This window comes from Rattus norvegicus, chromosome 1, assembly GCF_036323735.1.
Source record: "Rattus norvegicus strain BN/NHsdMcwi chromosome 1, GRCr8, whole genome shotgun sequence".
Lineage (NCBI taxonomy): Eukaryota > Metazoa > Chordata > Mammalia > Rodentia > Muridae > Rattus > Rattus norvegicus.
Window position 1 is genome coordinate 4,663,373 of NC_086019.1, and position 17,230 is coordinate 4,680,602.

General features: G+C 43.8%; 1 protein-coding gene across 3 annotated transcripts in view; it reads right to left on the reverse strand.

Annotated features, from left to right (window-relative positions):
• Ust (uronyl-2-sulfotransferase) overlaps positions 1-17,230 on the reverse strand; it is a 295,264-nt gene that overhangs the window by 176,057 nt on the left and 101,977 nt on the right. For 2 of the 3 annotated variants that reach the window (NM_001108458.1, XM_039081058.2), the window contains 1 exon segment: positions 2,321-2,364. The exons of the other annotated variant lie outside the window; for it this stretch is intronic. In NM_001108458.1, coding sequence (NP_001101928.1) covers positions 2,321-2,364 — 44 coding nt within the window. 3 annotated transcript variants of the gene reach the window in all.

The following is a 17,230-nucleotide window of genomic DNA, read 5'->3' on the forward strand; positions in this document are numbered from 1 at the left end:
CAAGATACAATTCACAGACCACATGAAGCTCAAGAAGAAGGGAGACCAAAGTGTGGATGCTTCACTCCTTCTTAAAAGGGGAAACAAAAATATTCATAGGAGGGGATACGGAGGCAAAGTTTGGAGCAGAGACTGAAGGAATGGCCATTCAGATCCTGCCCCACATGTGGCCCATATGTATACAGCCACCAAACTAGATAAGATTGATGAAGCTAAGAAGTGCAGGCCGACAGGAACTGGATATAGATCTCTCCTGAGAGGCACAGCCAGAGCACGTCAAATACAGAGGTGAATGCTAGCAGCAAACTATTGAACTGAGAACAGGGTCCCCACTGGAGGAATTAGAGAACGGATTGAAAGAGCTGAAGGGGCTTGCAACCCCATAAGAACAACAATGCCAACCAACCAGAGCTTCCAGGGACTAAACTACTAACCCAAAGACTGGCTGGACTGACCCTGGACTCCAGCTGCATATGTGGCAGAGGATGGCCTTGTTGGTCACCAAGGGAAGGAGAAGCCCTTGGTCCTGCCAAGGTTGGATCCCCAGTATAAGGGAAGGGGTGGGAAGTGGGGATGAATAGGGAGGGTAACACCCTTATAGAAGAAGGGGAGGCAGAGGGGGTGGGGCCTTATGGACAGGAAACCCGGAACGGGAATAACATTTAAAATGTAAATAAAAATTCCAGAAAGAAAGAAAGGAAGAAAGAAAGAAAGAAACTAATCAACCAAGGGTAAGGACATCTAGGCTTTCAGAGTGTAGTGGTGACGAACTTTTAATTTTGTCAATTGCAACTTTCTCTTTCAAGGGCTGACCAGATAGCACCATCATTTGCAACAACAGAAAAAGAAAAATCGTAAGAGACCTGCATTTAAAATAAGGATTGTCAGCCCCTGAACATATGTAGCAGATGTGCAGCTTAGTCTTCATGGGGGTCCCCAACAACTGGAGTGGGGGCTGTCCCTGAATGTGTTACCTGCCTATGGATTCTGCACCTAGTCCTGCAGTGACTACCTGCAAAGGGGCTCCCCCTTTTCAGAGAAGGAGGGGAGGTGGTGGGGGTATGAGCTGTGTGAGGGGGTACTGGGAGGACAGGGGGGCAGATATTGGGATGTAAAGCAAATAAAATAATAATAATTAACAATAATAATAATAATAATAATATAGAATGAGAGGAGTTCACTGCATTGCATGTATTTTTATCACACCCCAAGATCATTTTTATCCTTCCCCCATGTCTTAGTCAGGGTTTCTATTCCTGCACAAACATCATGACCAAGAAGCAAGTTGTCAAGGAAAGGGTTAATTCATCTTACCACCACATTGCTGTTTCACAACACCACAGGAAGTCAGGAGTGGAACTCAAGAAGGTCATGAAGCAGGGGCTGATGCAGAGGCCACCAAGGGATGTTTCTTACTGGTTTGCTTCCCCTGGCTTGCTCAGCTTGCTCTCTTATAGAACTCAGGACCACCAGCCCAGAGAGGGCACCACCCACAATGGGCTGGGTCCTCCCACCTTGACCACCACTACTTGAGAAAATGCCTTACAGCTGGACCTCATGAAGGCATGTCCTCAACTGAGGCTCCTTTTCTGTGATAACTCCAGCTTGTGTCGAGTTGACACATAAAACCAGCCAGTACACCCACACCCACACCCACACCCACACCCGCACCCACACCCACACCCACACCCACACCCTCACACACATTTCAGGAAGTTTGCCTTTGGCTTTCATTGAGCTCAAGAAAGTAGAAAGTGGCGGGCAAATTATATTTATGAACTGTTCTGTCAACAGAAAGTTAACTGCAACTTGTTCACAGGAAGAGTGCAGTGGGTACAGCACTCTGGACTTGGGGGGACATTCACTGGGCTTGACTGCAGTAATACACCTAGAGTGGGCCAGAGAGAGTCGCACAGAATTAGCACTAGCCCCAAGGTCGAACACCGTGGGAAAGCTCCACCATGCAGCTCACATCAAGAGCCAAACTAACCAATCAACGCCACAAACAACGAGACAGCAATGCAGAAGAGATCGGCAAAGGCCTGCGGCAAGTCCAGGGCCACAATGTCCAGGCGGCTACAAGAACAGACCAAATGATGGCTTTTCCTCCCTTGTCACTTGGGTCCTCTTCAGGCTCTTCAGGTCCCTCGTCATTAAAGTGGATGATTCTTTGGACATCATCTAGCTACTGGTTGCTTGTGAATGACTCATAGCTAGGAGAGACCTGGCTGGGTTCACTGGACACCCAGGAGCTGCTAGAGTGCACGTGCATGAGTGCTTCTAAAGGAAAAGTAGATTGTGCCACAAGCAAAGACCTTACCTTACTAGGAGGTGGTCCATGGTCATCCAAGTAAGTAGAATTTCCTAGGAGGGAAAAAGAACATTGAGTGGTAAACATTTTAGCTCCCAAAATAAGCTGGTGTAAAGCTGTCAAAGGGGGGGGTAGTGGTGTTGTGCATTCTAGATATATTTCTATTCAGACAGATGTTACACATCTGGTTAGTTTAGATGGGGACACATATGGGCACAGGTGTACACAAATATTCACAGGCAGAAGCACACATCCAATACCTGTTGAGTTTATTTTGGACCACTGGGTCTGAAACTTTGTGAGTCCCTGTAGGACTTGTTATCACAATGACTGCCCAACCCACTCCTACAGTTCGATTCAGTAGCTCTGCAAATCAGCTTTTGTTACAGGAACCAAATGGTGCAGACACTCCCTAGAACCAGGCTTTGGAGGAAGACACTGTTTCTCCAGTTTGCCTTGAACCTGCCAACTTCCCTTCATCTTTGCAGTTTTGCTTGAGTGTGATTAATAGCCACCTGCCGGTGTGTTTTCATAGCGCCTGGTTATTGCTTCCTGAGGAGTGAAAAGGATTCAGGAGGGCTGAGGGATGACTCAGTAGGGAGCTCGTTGGCTGCACAGAAATGAGAGCCTGAGTTTGGATCCCCACACCCTCTTAAAACTCCAGGCTTGTGGCAATAGCCTGCAACCTCGATGCTGGCAGGGGGGAGACAAGCAGATCCCAGGGGCTCACTGGCCGGCCATCCTACTGGAACAGAGAGATCTAGGTCCAAGGAGAGCCCCTGTATCCATAAAGTTAAGGTGGAGAAAACTTTAAACAAGGCCTCTTAACGTAGACAATACGTGCCTATGTTGATGACATGCGTGCACATACAGGACTAATGAAAGACATGAAGCCTTGCGAAGTGTTTTGTTTATAAATACTGTTTTAGCAGATCCTAGTTTTAGAGATGGGTGAGAACTGCTCCCATTTCCCAGAAGAGAAAACAGAGACCTGGAGGACTCCGATAACTTGCTCACAGCAACATAGCTATTTGCACTTCAGACAGGATGGAAGACTTGTGTTTCCTAGAGTATGTTTGGGCAGCTGCTCATCCCTCAAGCCCAGGCATCTTGCCATCTTGACTGGTTTGTAGCCTGGACACTGCACATGTTGCTACCTGGTGACACTGGACCATATGGAGATGCCTACCTGGAAGCTCCTAGCCAGCAGGGGCACTCATTAACCCAGGGAAAGCTCCACCAGCAAGGCAAGACGATGGGACTTGATATGGGAACAGATGCAGAAGACACCAGAAGCGTAAGGCACTTATAAATAATAGATTGTGGAATGTGATAAACATCCCACTTTGAGTAGATGAAAGACGCCTTTGAGAGGGCACCAGGAAAATAACTTAGAAAAGTGGGATAGAGAGAGGAGCAGAGTTTTAAGCCAGGGACAATTCAACTGGGGAGAGTTTCCCAACAGCAATAAATAAGTGGGGTTTGGCGTACAGGTTTCTCCACTCTGAGTCACTATCTATCTCTTTTGCTTTGTAGTCCTCTGATTTATAACCCACCTCATGTCCACAGCGGCTGTACTCTAATTGGCCTTGTGTGTATATTAAGCAGACAGCAAGGTCTACGTTAAACTAAGACACAACCAAACACTTGCCTTGCCCAGGGCAAGGCAGGAGGAACCCTTTAAGTGTGGACACGATATAACAATTTGTTAGAGGTTTATTACTGTGCTAAACTCCACCGGGTACACACACCAGGAGGAAGATCAACGTCAGCCTTCATAAGAGAGTGTGTCTAAACACAATCGCCTATGTCTAGAAGAGTGTTCAGAAATATCCTGTAAGAGTGCAAGCAGTGTAATTGTTCACTGTGGGAATGCGTCTTTCCCTCAGAGGATGTGACAGATCTCCACACACTCCATTCAACATGTCCTCCAGGTACCCCGCTCAAAAATCAAAGATGGTGTCAGCAACAAAATGTTCTTAAAATTATATATATATATATATACATATAAATAATTATACATATATATATCTCAAGGCCTAGAGCTTCTGATGAGCATGATAGATGTCCCTAGACCTTGGACAAAAATGGTTAAGCCAATCCCAGCATGCACTTGTTTTCCCAGCATCCTCTTCTGTTTAGTCACCATTTCCAGAACACTTCTGAATCTACAGAAGGACCTAGATGCCAAATAAAAACGAAGTTGCTATCCTGACCATTAGATGATATAAAACCTTTGATCAAGGGCTTACTATTTGTCAGGTACTTTCAGTAATTCTTTTTTTTTTTTTTTTTTTTTTTTTGGTTCTTTTTTTCCGGAGCTGGGGACCGAACCCAGGGCCTTGTGCTTCTTAGGCAAGTGCTCTACCACTGAGCTAAATCCCCAACCCTCAGTAATTCTTTTTAAAGATTTATTTTATTTGCATCTGTGTGTTTGAGTATCTATATGTGTGTAAGTGCATGTGAGTTCCCTTGGAGGCCAGAAGCAGATACTGGCCCCCCTACAGCTAGTTATGAACTGCCCAACATGGGTGTTGGGAATCCAATTTGAGGTCTATACGAGAACAGCCAACATTCCTAAGTGCTGAGCCAGCCAGTCAGTCCTTACAGGCTGTGAAAAGATAGTTTTCCCTGAAAAAGACCTTACAAAGTGACATATGCATCTCACCTAGGCTATCCAGCCAGCAAACACGGCAGAAACCAGGACCTCACAGTCTGACTACCGTGGCTACATCCCGCTCAGTAGGACACACCACCTCCTAGGATTTACTATCTTCTTATCTTTCTCCTCTTTTTCCCTTCCCTCAAAACCAGATAGTATTCTGAGGGAGTGAGTCAACTCCAGCTAACCCTTCTCTTGCGGCACACTGGAAGGGAACACGGTTTATCACAGCTGGCGTCTGGCCCTGAATCCTATAATTAGTTAGCAGATGATTACACATGCCCTTCCTTGGTTTATCAGAACCCAGAAGCACTAAGTGCTTTATACTGGCAACACACATTCAGCGGTCGGGGTAGGGGTGGCTACAGGGAGGCAGGTATTTCTGTGGAATGCACAGACATCATGGTCTCTCCTAAGGTGTGACTGTAATTTCATGGTTCCTACATACAGTTGTTGTTGCTTTTTTTTTTTTTTTTTTTTTTTTTTTTTAGATTCCCGGATAATAAGTTTTCATGCAGCAAAGTAAACACACCTGCCAGGTTGTCTGAAAAGGCCACAGGTTAACTTGTTCATTACAGACATCAAAGGAAAGGCTGTTACCAAAATGTTTTGCCCGGAATAGACTCCCCAGACATCAAAGCTGGTTGGCCTCGCAGATGATTGTATTCAGCCCTAATTTTCAGAGAGGTAAAAGCGAGTTCTTGTGGTGAGCTCAGCATCTAAATTCTGGTCACTAAGTACGACCTCGGTTGGAACAGAGGACATGCTTGCCTGAAATCACATTCATGGGCCTCTACCCTTTAAATCCCATTTAAATGCCCTTGCCAACCTTCATGATGGAGTCATGGACACCACACTCACGGGCCTCTACCCTTGAAATCCCATCATGCCCTTGCCAACCTTCATGATGGAGTCGTCTCTGAAAGCCCATACATACAGCATGCGAGAAACCTTGCAAACGTGTTCCATCTAAGTATATGGGAGTTACAGCTTACAGGGTCAGCTAAGCCCACGGGTACCACCAGAGTCTCCCGTACTCTGTGTTATCAGGGTTTCTCTGCTTAGAAACTATTTTCAGCAATGATTTATTTTAGAACGCTTGGGTGAGGAACTGACACTGGGAACCAGGAGGGAAAGAATCTGGACTTGTTATGACTATGTTATCCCAGTGTTGTCACTGTAGGTGATAGCAGCCGCGGTGATCTCTATTGGCGAAACCAACAGGCTAACTGTATGAGGGCCACTGACGCTTTATATGGCAAGACAATGAATATGAAAGGTGAGATATATACCCAGCAAGCAAGCAAAACATTCTTTTGTAGCAGGGTGTAACCTCAAAAGAATGTCATTCTACTCAGATCTCAGTATTCTACATCCTCAAAGCTTTCCAATATTCGAGCCGGCAAAGAAAAGAATCTCGTGCCTTATAAGGGAAACACGGGTTAATACTGTTCTACAGAAATACCGAGAACAATGTCTGCATACAGTCAACTCCTAATATGTCTTCACTAGCAGCTCTAATTGCATTACTAGTAATGGCGGCAGCAGGGCAGGAGCGTCCTCCGTGCCTCTCCATCTTCTTCTCATGTCTGCCATCCCTTACTGCACACTCTACTTATTCACCGAGCTTTGAAGAGATGCCGGGCTCCAGCCATTGCAGCTCTGATTTAATTATTCTGGAAAAAGGCCCAGGCAGTTGGTATTTTTTTAAAAAAAGTTCCTTAGGTAATTCTAATGTGTAGCTGGGCCTGAGAACCACTGAGCTATAACACGAATGAATATATTTCATAACTTGGGCCAAATTTAATTTTCTAGAAGCCAAAAAAAAAAAAAAGGATTATATCCTTTCCAGGTTCATCTGAATCAGGGGTCACCTCCATCATGGGTGATGAGTGATTTCTACACAAGTGTCAAGTCCAAGGTGGATCGCTGAGCTACCCGTTATGTGGGATGCTGACCAAGCAAGCATAGGTAACACGGGCTTCAGAGGGTATAAAGAAACTGAAAAGAGGTGGACAGGCTATGGGCTCCCTGAAAAGGTACCAGCAAAGGTCACCTTGACACTTACTCTAAACACTTCCCAGACCCTAAAATTCCTTTCAAGAGTACCCCCAGAATATACAGGTACTGTAAATAGTATATGGCTCTTTGAAATTCTGTGCTCAGGTTCGATGAGAAGGTAAGTAGATAAATCTATCATCTACCTGGAGTTTCCTAGACTCAAGGTAACTTAACCAACCAGGGTCCCAGAGACACTCAAATATGATCACATATTTTATCTATCCATGAAACCTTGAAAGTATGAAGTCCCCTGGGAGATCTAAAGCAAAGACAATTCTGGCGGTAGCCCAAAGAGCCATCTTTCGTTTGCTTGTGCCTGTTGGGGTAGAAGTAATAAATGAACTTGGTCAGTAAAGATGAACTTCATGCCACACCCGTGAGGTCTGCATTAGAGACCAACACAGCCATATAAAAAGCTGTCAGCGGGCTAGAGAGAAGGCTTAGCCTTGTAAAGGCCAGGTTTACAATCAAAACATCAGATTAGACAACCCAACGGATACCCAAATGGTACATTGAAGGCTAAGTAGTTTAAATAGCAACAGTTGCTTTTCTGCTGGAGGAAGAGTAGAAAGGAAGCCTCAGAAGGATAGTGTAATGCCTTCAATAAGATTGCGGTATCAGAACCGAAGAGTGACAGAACACAAGAGAAAGCAGAACTCAAAGACCCAGAGCCAAAGACCCTGGTTCAAATCCCAGCCCTGCCCTTCAATTGAGTGCCCTGGAAACAATACTTTGTTATTATCATTGTTTGAGGCAACAACGCCCCTATTTTGTAACACAAAGACCTTAAGCCACAGTTAAGAAAATCAAATATGTTAAATATAGATATACATTTCAAATTAAATTTAAAATTACAACTTTTAGGTATGCAAAACACAGAGCTTTCTGGAACACGGTAAAACCGGAGTCTCCTGGCATCACAGCGACCAGGTCACTATCCTTACCAGTGTGTCTCCATTTGTCACCAGCACTACTTTGAAAGACTTTATAAAAGTTAGTTTGGAAATTTCCAAATTATACTTGTGAAATGATGATACACAGGGGTTTTTTTGTTTTTTGATTTTTGTTTGTTTTTTTGTTTGTTTGTTTGTTTTTGACAATGGTTGTGGTTAGTTAAAAAGGATGTGAATGTGTCCCGACAATCGTAAATCCTCAATCCTCTGACATTACCTGAGCTTATCGCTTACCTTTACTTTCATAATTGCATTTATTACTAAATAAATAAAAGACAAAGGAGGTCCTGAAGTGAACGAAGCCACTTATAATTTGAAAAATGAACTTCAACCCAATCATTTGATTGTTGTCCAGTGCCTTGAGAGGCCTTCTAAAAAGGTACCCTTTCGAAAGCAATTACTTGAGCTACCTTTGGCAATGCGGTAATGAACTTGTACAACCTCAAGGGATATAATTTATTCTTGACTCTGGATCTTGCATTTAGCAGATCTATTTTTTACCTGAACAGATCCCTGAAGAACAAAAAAAAAAAAAAAAAAAGAAAAGAAAAAGAAAAAATAAGACGTTTACTACCCGCTCCCCGAATAGAAACCCTCATACACGTTGGTGTTGATGAGTGGATGCTCAGACACAGGCTCTCTTCTGCTCAAAGTCTTCCTTCCCCAGACCCTTTGAAAATCGTGGTCTTGAATGACTGAAATCCTCTCCTCTCTTCTCCGGGACAAGGCATTTCACTCAGTCTCACATCTCCCCTGGGAGTCTGGGCCACAGATGAGATGGGATTCAGGAAGGGGTTACTGTGGAAGGGAGCACTGAAACCCCAGCCCTGTGCTTGCCAGAATACACTAATTAATATGCTAATGACCCACCTTCCATCACTAACCCTGGGTCCTGCTTCTCCATGAGGTCATTGTGAGTACACCAGCCTTCCTTACACTGAGGAGTTTGTGCACTGAGTGTCTCCAGTCGAGGCATGACTGATAATTGGGGGAAATGCTTGCTCAGCACTATTCAAGCTTTAATAAAACCATTTTCCACTGAATTGAAACAAAGGGCCCTATTAATTACCACGATTCAAGTATTTCTACAAAAAAATATCTCGAAAAACAACTCTTACTTGCTTATTCAACCCGTTGATAAACAACACCCTGAAAATACTTTTTGAAAAAGATTTCAAATATTATTTTTAGTTATATGTGTGTGTATGTGCGCGTGCACATATGTCTGTCTATGTGAGTACGAGTGTTCACAGAAGCCAAAGGCATTGAGCTGCCCAACATGGGTGCTGGGAACCAAATTCAGGTTCTTCAGAGAAGCCACTCATGTTCTTAATTACAAAGCCATCTCTCAGCACTGTTAAAAGACTCTGTTGATCCTTCGTATGAAGACTAGGTCTTCAAAAAACATTCACCAACAATATCCACATTGATCTATTACCATTGATAATTTAGAAAGCGACTTCCATTCTTAATTAAACTGAAAAGCACATTAACGCCCTTTGCTTTTTTTTTTATTTTTTTGCTAGCTCAACAACACTACCCTGATTTACAACTCATTTCTTAAGTCTGAATGTGGATCTTGGAACATTAGGGGTAAGTTTGCAGAAGGAAACTGATTTTGCAATCGAGTGGTTAGTGCACCGTTCCTATTAATAACAACTCATGTATAAATATGTGTTATTTCTAAATTAGCTTAGAAATTCATGGCAATCATACCACAAGGATCCTGCACGGGCAGGAGTGGAGTGTCAATCTCTTAGGCGTCTAAGAACCTCGCATTAGCTTCTTGCTCCCAAATAACTACCAGAGCCAGTGATGTAACTGGAAGGATCCAGGGCAGCTGAACCACAGCAGATGCTGGCTCTCCTCCTTAGCAGCCAGGCGAGTTCCTCATCTGGCAGAACTAGACTGCACATGTGGGTAAGAATGGGTTTGGGGGGTAACATTGGCATGAAGGTCACACAGAATCTACCTCGAGAGAAAGAAAACAAGACCAGCCTGAAGAAGCCACCACACTTGTTAGATGACAGTCGTGACAAGCCCAGTGTGCCTCTGAGCCTTTTGGCAAAGCACTCTGCAGACCTCAACTCACCTCAGTGCTTACAGCAGCACTGGGATGCAGAAGCCTCGTTTCGCAGTACAGGGAGGTGCATTTAGAACGGCCAGGGAATTACACGTGTTCAACGCCTAACCAGTAGGTGCTCCTCCACCTGACCTCCACTGCTTGACCCTAAGCCACTTTGGACCCCCTATCCCTCTGCTTCATTTAAAGACCCCATTCTGGAGCCCTCAGTGTGTTAGGACAAACTGATCCCTTTCAGATAGGAGTGGCTTAAGCAGAGTGGGGTCTTCTGTTGGAGCTTTCGCTATGTAAAGATTGTCTCTGTATTATACAAATGGTGAATTCTGAACCGGAAGAGATCTGATGACAGACAGGACTTTGGTATTGTTATTCATATGGCTACGACGAGCACTTCATCTCTCATCTTCTGATCAGTTAATTAGAAAGCTGTTGGCCTACAGCAAGGGCAGTAGGTAGAAGGTAGGACTTCCAGGCAAAGAAAGGAACTCTGGGAAAGAGAGAGATTTGGGGTAGGATTTTTCCAGCCAGACCCGGAGGTGCCAGAACTAAGGAGAGGTAATCAGCTACGTGGCAGAACTTAGAATAGAATAAATGAGTTAATAAACTATAACTTAGTTGGGAACAAGCCTAGCTGTAAGGCCTAGGCATTCGGTAATAAATATGTCTCCATGTTATTATTTGGGAGGTTACAGTTCCTTTCCCACCCCCCAAAAAAGGCCCATTATACTCTTCTCTGTGCCCTGTATAGCCACAGCCACACGGGTCACTCAACAACTAGGCATGGGCATGGACCTCTAGCAATACATGTTGTCACCTGGCACCTATCAAGTACAAAGGGCTATTCAAGAACTGAAAGTTCCAAGAGCTCTGAGAACAGCCTAGAACTGGCAAAGTGGAGGTGAGGTGGGGACAACCCTTATACTGTTCCAGTACAGTGATCCCGGTTCAATACAAGGTGGCTGCCCTCCAGTCTAGACCCACGTGGCAGTCAGCATTGGTTTGAAATATTTTATATCGAAAGTTAGCTTGAACCAGAAATCCTAACAATTACAAGACGTTTCAATGTTGCATTGGTCAGCAACAGAAATTACTTGTTTTTTGACCTGCAACTTGGATACACTTAAAAAAGAAAATAGTTGTTGATAGCTGAGAAATAGCTTTCCCAAGGTGTGCTAATCTCGAGAGCATATTGGTAAGTATATGAGTTCACACTTCATGTGATGGCCCAGTTTACCCCAAAGGATTTGGGGTGGTCCATTGAGATCATGAGGGCCCTGGTAAGAGGCAGGCGGTGGGATCGGAGTCAGGCAGATGTGACGGTGGGAACAAGGGTGAGTGATGTGCTTTGGAGAAAAAGGAGCCAGCATCAGTCAAGCAATATGGCCTGCAGACAACTGAAAAGGTCAGAAAACACGGACAAAATTCATAGAACCTCCACAAAGGACCCAGAACGGCTGACAAGTTGTTTAACCTATTAAAACCCATTATAAAACTTAACTTTAAACACTGATTTTGTGGTTTCGGCCACTGGTTTTGTGTTAATTTGTCACAGCAATAATGAGAATTACCATCATGGTTCAATGTTGGTTTGTATGTGGCCCTTTTTTGGGGGGTTGGGGGCCTGGGTGGTAGCAGAAAATAATACAACAGGAATTTCTATCCCACACTATGGCTGGCACTGGAAGGTAACATTATGACACCAGCGGGGTGTTCTCATCTCAGTCAGTCAAACTTGGCAGACTCTCTGGCTCAGAGCTCTTAAAACATCTCCACCCGACTGGCTGAGTTCCCTTGGCGGGTCGCTGCCACGATAGCCCCAAACTGTCACAAACCCTTGTAACCCGATAAAAAAAAAAAACCCACACAATAAACTCAGAGCCAATTGATATTGATATAAATTGCCCACCTAGATAAGACAAATTGTCCTGTAACAATCCATCCCTTATAAGATACTCATAGCTACCTGCAGCTATTTAAAGCCACACGGATCTGGGCCGTCCTTCTCTTTCTCCATCTTCCTCTTCTCTCCCCATACTCTCTCCAGCATTCTCAGCCTGCCTTTCTTTTTCACTGTCCAGTCACAGGTCTTGCCTTCTCTCGTGCCTGCCCTCACCTGCATATAGACATCGACCCACAGGGGGGCACCTTTCTATCTGAATAAATATTTATCAATGACAATGCTAATGATTTTGAAGGAATGTGCATCTAAAAGCTGGATCAGGGGGCCTCATTGAGGATTAGAAGTTAGAAATTTGCAAAAGGGTTACTGTTCTCAATTATAAATTTCAAGTGTGTGTGTGTATGTGTCTGAGTGTGTTATATACATATATGTAAGTGTGTGCTGTGTAGAGGCCGGAGAAAGACACTGGGTATCCTGCCAATTACTTTCCAACTTGTTCCCTTGATACAGGATCCCTCACTCAGCTTGAAGTGGATGGGCAGAGAACAAGCCCCAGTGAGAACCCTGTCTCTACCCTTAACTGGCCCTGGGTTTAGGCTTATGTTTAACCATACCAGGCATTTTACATGGGTGCTGGGACCTGAGCTTTAGGTCCCCATGCTGTGCTGCATACACTGAACCATAGCTCCAGTTCCAATTTTTAAAAATGTGGTAGTTTATCATGCTCTCGATATTCAATCTACTTCCTGATGTTTCATATTTTGTATTTGCAATCACTATATAACAAAAGGAGAATGCAATGAATTCCCACGTGAATAAACCCTGTCTTCACCAGTTCCCTTCTGCCTGATACAAAAATGTTTTTATTTCCCAAGTATTCCATGATATGAAAGGTGGATGTTACTGACACAGAAATTATTGTCTACAAAAGATGGTCTCATGGCATGCTCTAAGCAAAAACCTTCTCTGAATGAGTATGTATATATATATATATCATATGATGAGGGCAGGATGACCAGAGAAGGCTACGCATACATACATATCATATGAGGGCAGGATAAGCATACATACATATCATATGATGAGGGCAGGATACGCATACATACATATCATATGAGGGCAGGATATGCATACATACATATCATATGATGAGGGCAGGATATGCATATATACATATCTCAGATGACGAGGGCAGGATATGCATACATACATATCATATGATGAGGGCAGGATATGCATACATACATATCATATGATGAGGGCAGGATATGCATACATACATATCATATGATGAGGGCAGGATATGCATACATACATATCATATGATGAGGGCAGGATATGCATATATACATATCTCATATGACGAGGGCAGGATATGCATACATACATATCATATGACGAGGGCAGGATATGCATACATACATATATGACGAGGGCAGGATATGCATATATACATATCATATGATGAGGGCAGGATATGCTTATATACATATCATATGGCGAGGGCAGGATATGCATACATACATATCATATGATGAGGGCAGGATATGCATACATACATATCATATGATGAGGGCAGGATATGCATACATACATATCATATGATGAGGGCAGGATATACATACATACATATCATATGACGAGGGCAGGAAGGCACCAACAGAAGACAGACCAAATCCTTCAATTACAGAAAGAAAACAAAAACAGAAAACAACACAAAAAGCAAAAGCTGATGCAGAGGAAGTCATTATGCTATCAAACTGTTCAGTAGCAAAGTCAAGTATAGAAATAAGTGCTCATTTAACAACATACACAAAATGCTACATGGCTTTCTTTTCTTTTTTGCTTTTCACTCTAATTAGCCAAAATTTTCAGGCTCTCTTGCCTAGTTTACTCTCTAGAGTTGAATCGGAATGATAAGCTGTTCTTACATGATCAAATTCTTTCGCTAAAAGTAAAAAATACATCACTGAGAGAATCAAAACTATACATAATTCAAATACTAGTGGCAATTAACGATTGTGCACAAACTGTCTTGTATATGGCTGCAGGGAGTTCTCAGCCTCTGACTCAGATGTTCACGTTTTAGCATGTTTGTGAAAAGAAGTCATGCCCATGACTGTATCAGTGTCAGCAAATGATCAAACACACTGGAAACCAGGCCTCGTGCTGAAGTGTGAATGAGATATTAAAGTATCTGGAAAAGTATGAAGGGGGGATAGGGATGAAGCAGAGGCAGGAAGAGTAAGGAGCTAGAAAAACTACTAAGTTTTTATCAGGGCCTCCCCAGTGCCAGCCATGATTCTGGCTCCCAGTTTGGGCCGCCATCACGAATCAGCACCAACTAGCTGCTGACAACACCTATTATTTCTTAAGCTTTGGGGGCTGATACACGAGCAGGGGGCCAAAGTAGCCCTGGCTTGTCTGTGGCCATGTCTTCCCTAGGTTCCTACACAGTAAGAGGGAGGAGAGCCCAGACGTGGAGTTCTGCACACGGCAGGGCAGCAGTAGACCAGATGGTTTCCTACGAGATCTGCATGTGTTAATGGGAGGAAGGCTGACCCCAGAATCTAGTAGGTGGGGAAAGTAGGGAATTATGTCAGTGGACCTCAGTAATTTCCTAAGAGCGGCAAAATCACTGGAATCAATTCTCCTCTGGAGGCTGGTGTCAAAACACACATATTTTAAAATGAATACAATGGCTTGCCTTTCCAGCTCAGCCTCCTGTCGGACATGGGTCTGGGCTGGGGCCTGCGGCCACCCGTAACAAGTCTCTGTGCCCAACAGTATCCAAGTATAAGTTTGAGAGACAAATGGTTGGGTCAATTGCCATCTGTCACTTCTCGTGCCTCAGGGGAACGAGTAGGATTACTCTTCTGCGGGGTTTACACACCATGAACAGTTCTATTTGGAGATGCTCATGAATGCTGAGGTCAGTTTAGAAACGGTTTTCGATGGCCAGACCAACACAAATGCTGTTTTTCAGAACTGGGCCATCTGCAAGCAGCTTTCATACAAACTCTCGAGTAACAAAGATGGGATCATCCTCCTTTCTGAGGTCTTCAAATGGAAAAGAAGGCTTTTAATAGAGCCAGAAATTACCGAGGCCATCCAGAACAGTGGTCCTCACAAAACAAACTAGCAATCAAACATGTGGGCCTGAGGTTCTCCAGGCAAAGAAAGTGGGTTTCAGCAATTCATCACACCCCACCTTTACCAAACATCTCTCATTCTACATGAGGACCATTTTAATAGAACCTACATGTAGATTGTGGTTCATAGAACTATAATATTGGAAGACCAAAAGCCAAGAATTCTTTTGTGTTGCTCTGTATACACAACACTGAAGACACAAACAACAACATATAAGCACTTAGAAATCAGAAACTACTTGCCTAAGAAGAGAACTGACAAAGTTAAGAATGTTAGTCCTGAAGCTGAGTAAGACTACAGGGGTGGTCCACTCAACTAGAGGTGACCTTGAGCAAGACTCGAAAGGTGACGAGCCTTGAGTTCCCAAGGGCACAAGAATGGTCATTACTTCTCAGAATCAAGGATATTAACACACTGCCTGGCATACATATGATAAAGTGAAGTCCCCATGATTATATTTAAAAATGGAGCCAATTACAAAACACGGAGCATCAAATAAACACTTTCCAAGTAGTCACATGCATAAACATCAGTGCAGAACTGAAACACACATCCCTCATTATGCCTTAGAATGGCCTGTCACGGCCTCCTCCATATTTTTCAGGATTTATGATTGAAGGTTAGATCTGAGCGTGCATGTGATATGTTTTTTTTTTTTTAACCCTGGCAGAATCCGTGTGTTCCTGAACTTGTGTCATTATTCTATGGACAAAGTGTGCCACCACTCACACTTCCCTTTCCGGCAAAATTTTAATTCTGCTTTTTGTTCCCCTTGGACAAAATGAGTGAAGGATATGCTGGCTTTCTTACCCAGCAAGAGGAGCCCTTCCAAACTTATTGCTGTCTTGAACTTTCCTCACAGCTCTAGATGTATCGGTGGCTTTCAGAGTCACAGGGATGCCCTCACTTTTGAGGCACAGTGAGCTTGAGGTAGACCAGATCCAGGGCTTGAGGTAGACCAGATCCAGGGCTTGAGGTAAAGACCTCAGGCACAATGCAGCAGGGAACCACTCATCATGGCCCCAATCAGTCTCAGGGTCTTCAGGGCACTGCTGTAGAAACTGCATCTCTTGCCCCAACATATAAAAAAGACACGTGCTTCACCATGTTCATAGCAGCCTTATTTATAATAGCCAGAGGCTGGAAAGAACCCAGATGCCCTTCAACAGAGGAATGGATATAGAAAATGTGGTACATCTACACAATGGAATATTACTCAGCTATCAAAAACAATGACTTTATGAAATTCATAAGCAAATGGATGAACTGGAAAATATCATCCTGAGTGAGGTAACCCAATCACAGAAAAACACACATGGTATGCACTCGTTGATAACTGGCTATTAGCCCAAATGCTTGAATTACCCTAGATGCACAGAACACATGAAACTCAAGAAGGATGACCAAAATGCAAATGCTTCACTCCTTCTTTAAAAGGGGAACAAGAATACCCTTGGGAGGGAATAAGGAGGCAAAATTTAGAACAGACACAGAAGGAATACCCATTCAGAGCCTGCCCCACATGTGGCTCATACATATACAGCCACCCAATTAGATAAGATGGATGAAGCAAAGAAGTGCAGGCTGAAGGAGCTGGATGTAGATCTCTCCTGAGAGACACAGCCAGAATACAGCAAATACAGAGGCGAATGCCAGCAGCAAACCACTTAAGTGAGAACAGGACCCCAGTTGAAGGAATCAGAGAAAGGACTGGAAGAGCTTGAAGGGGCTCGAGACCCCATATGAACAACAATGCCCACCAACCAGAGCTTCCAAGACTAAGCCACTACCTAAAGACTATACATGGACTGACCCTGGACTCTGACCTCATAGGTAGCAATAAATAGCCTAGTAAGAGCACCAGTGGAAGGGGAAATCCTTGGTCCTGCTAAGACTGAACCCCCAGTGAACGTGATTGTTGGGGGGAGGGTGGTAATGGAGGGAGGATGGGGAGGGGAACACCCATAGAGAAGGGGAGGGGGAAGGGTTGGGGGAAGTTGGCCCAGAAACCGGGAAGGGGAATAACATTTGAAATGTAAATAAGAAATACCCGTTAATAAAGATGGGGGAAAAAAGGAAAAAAGAAAAAAAGAGAAAAAGAAACTGC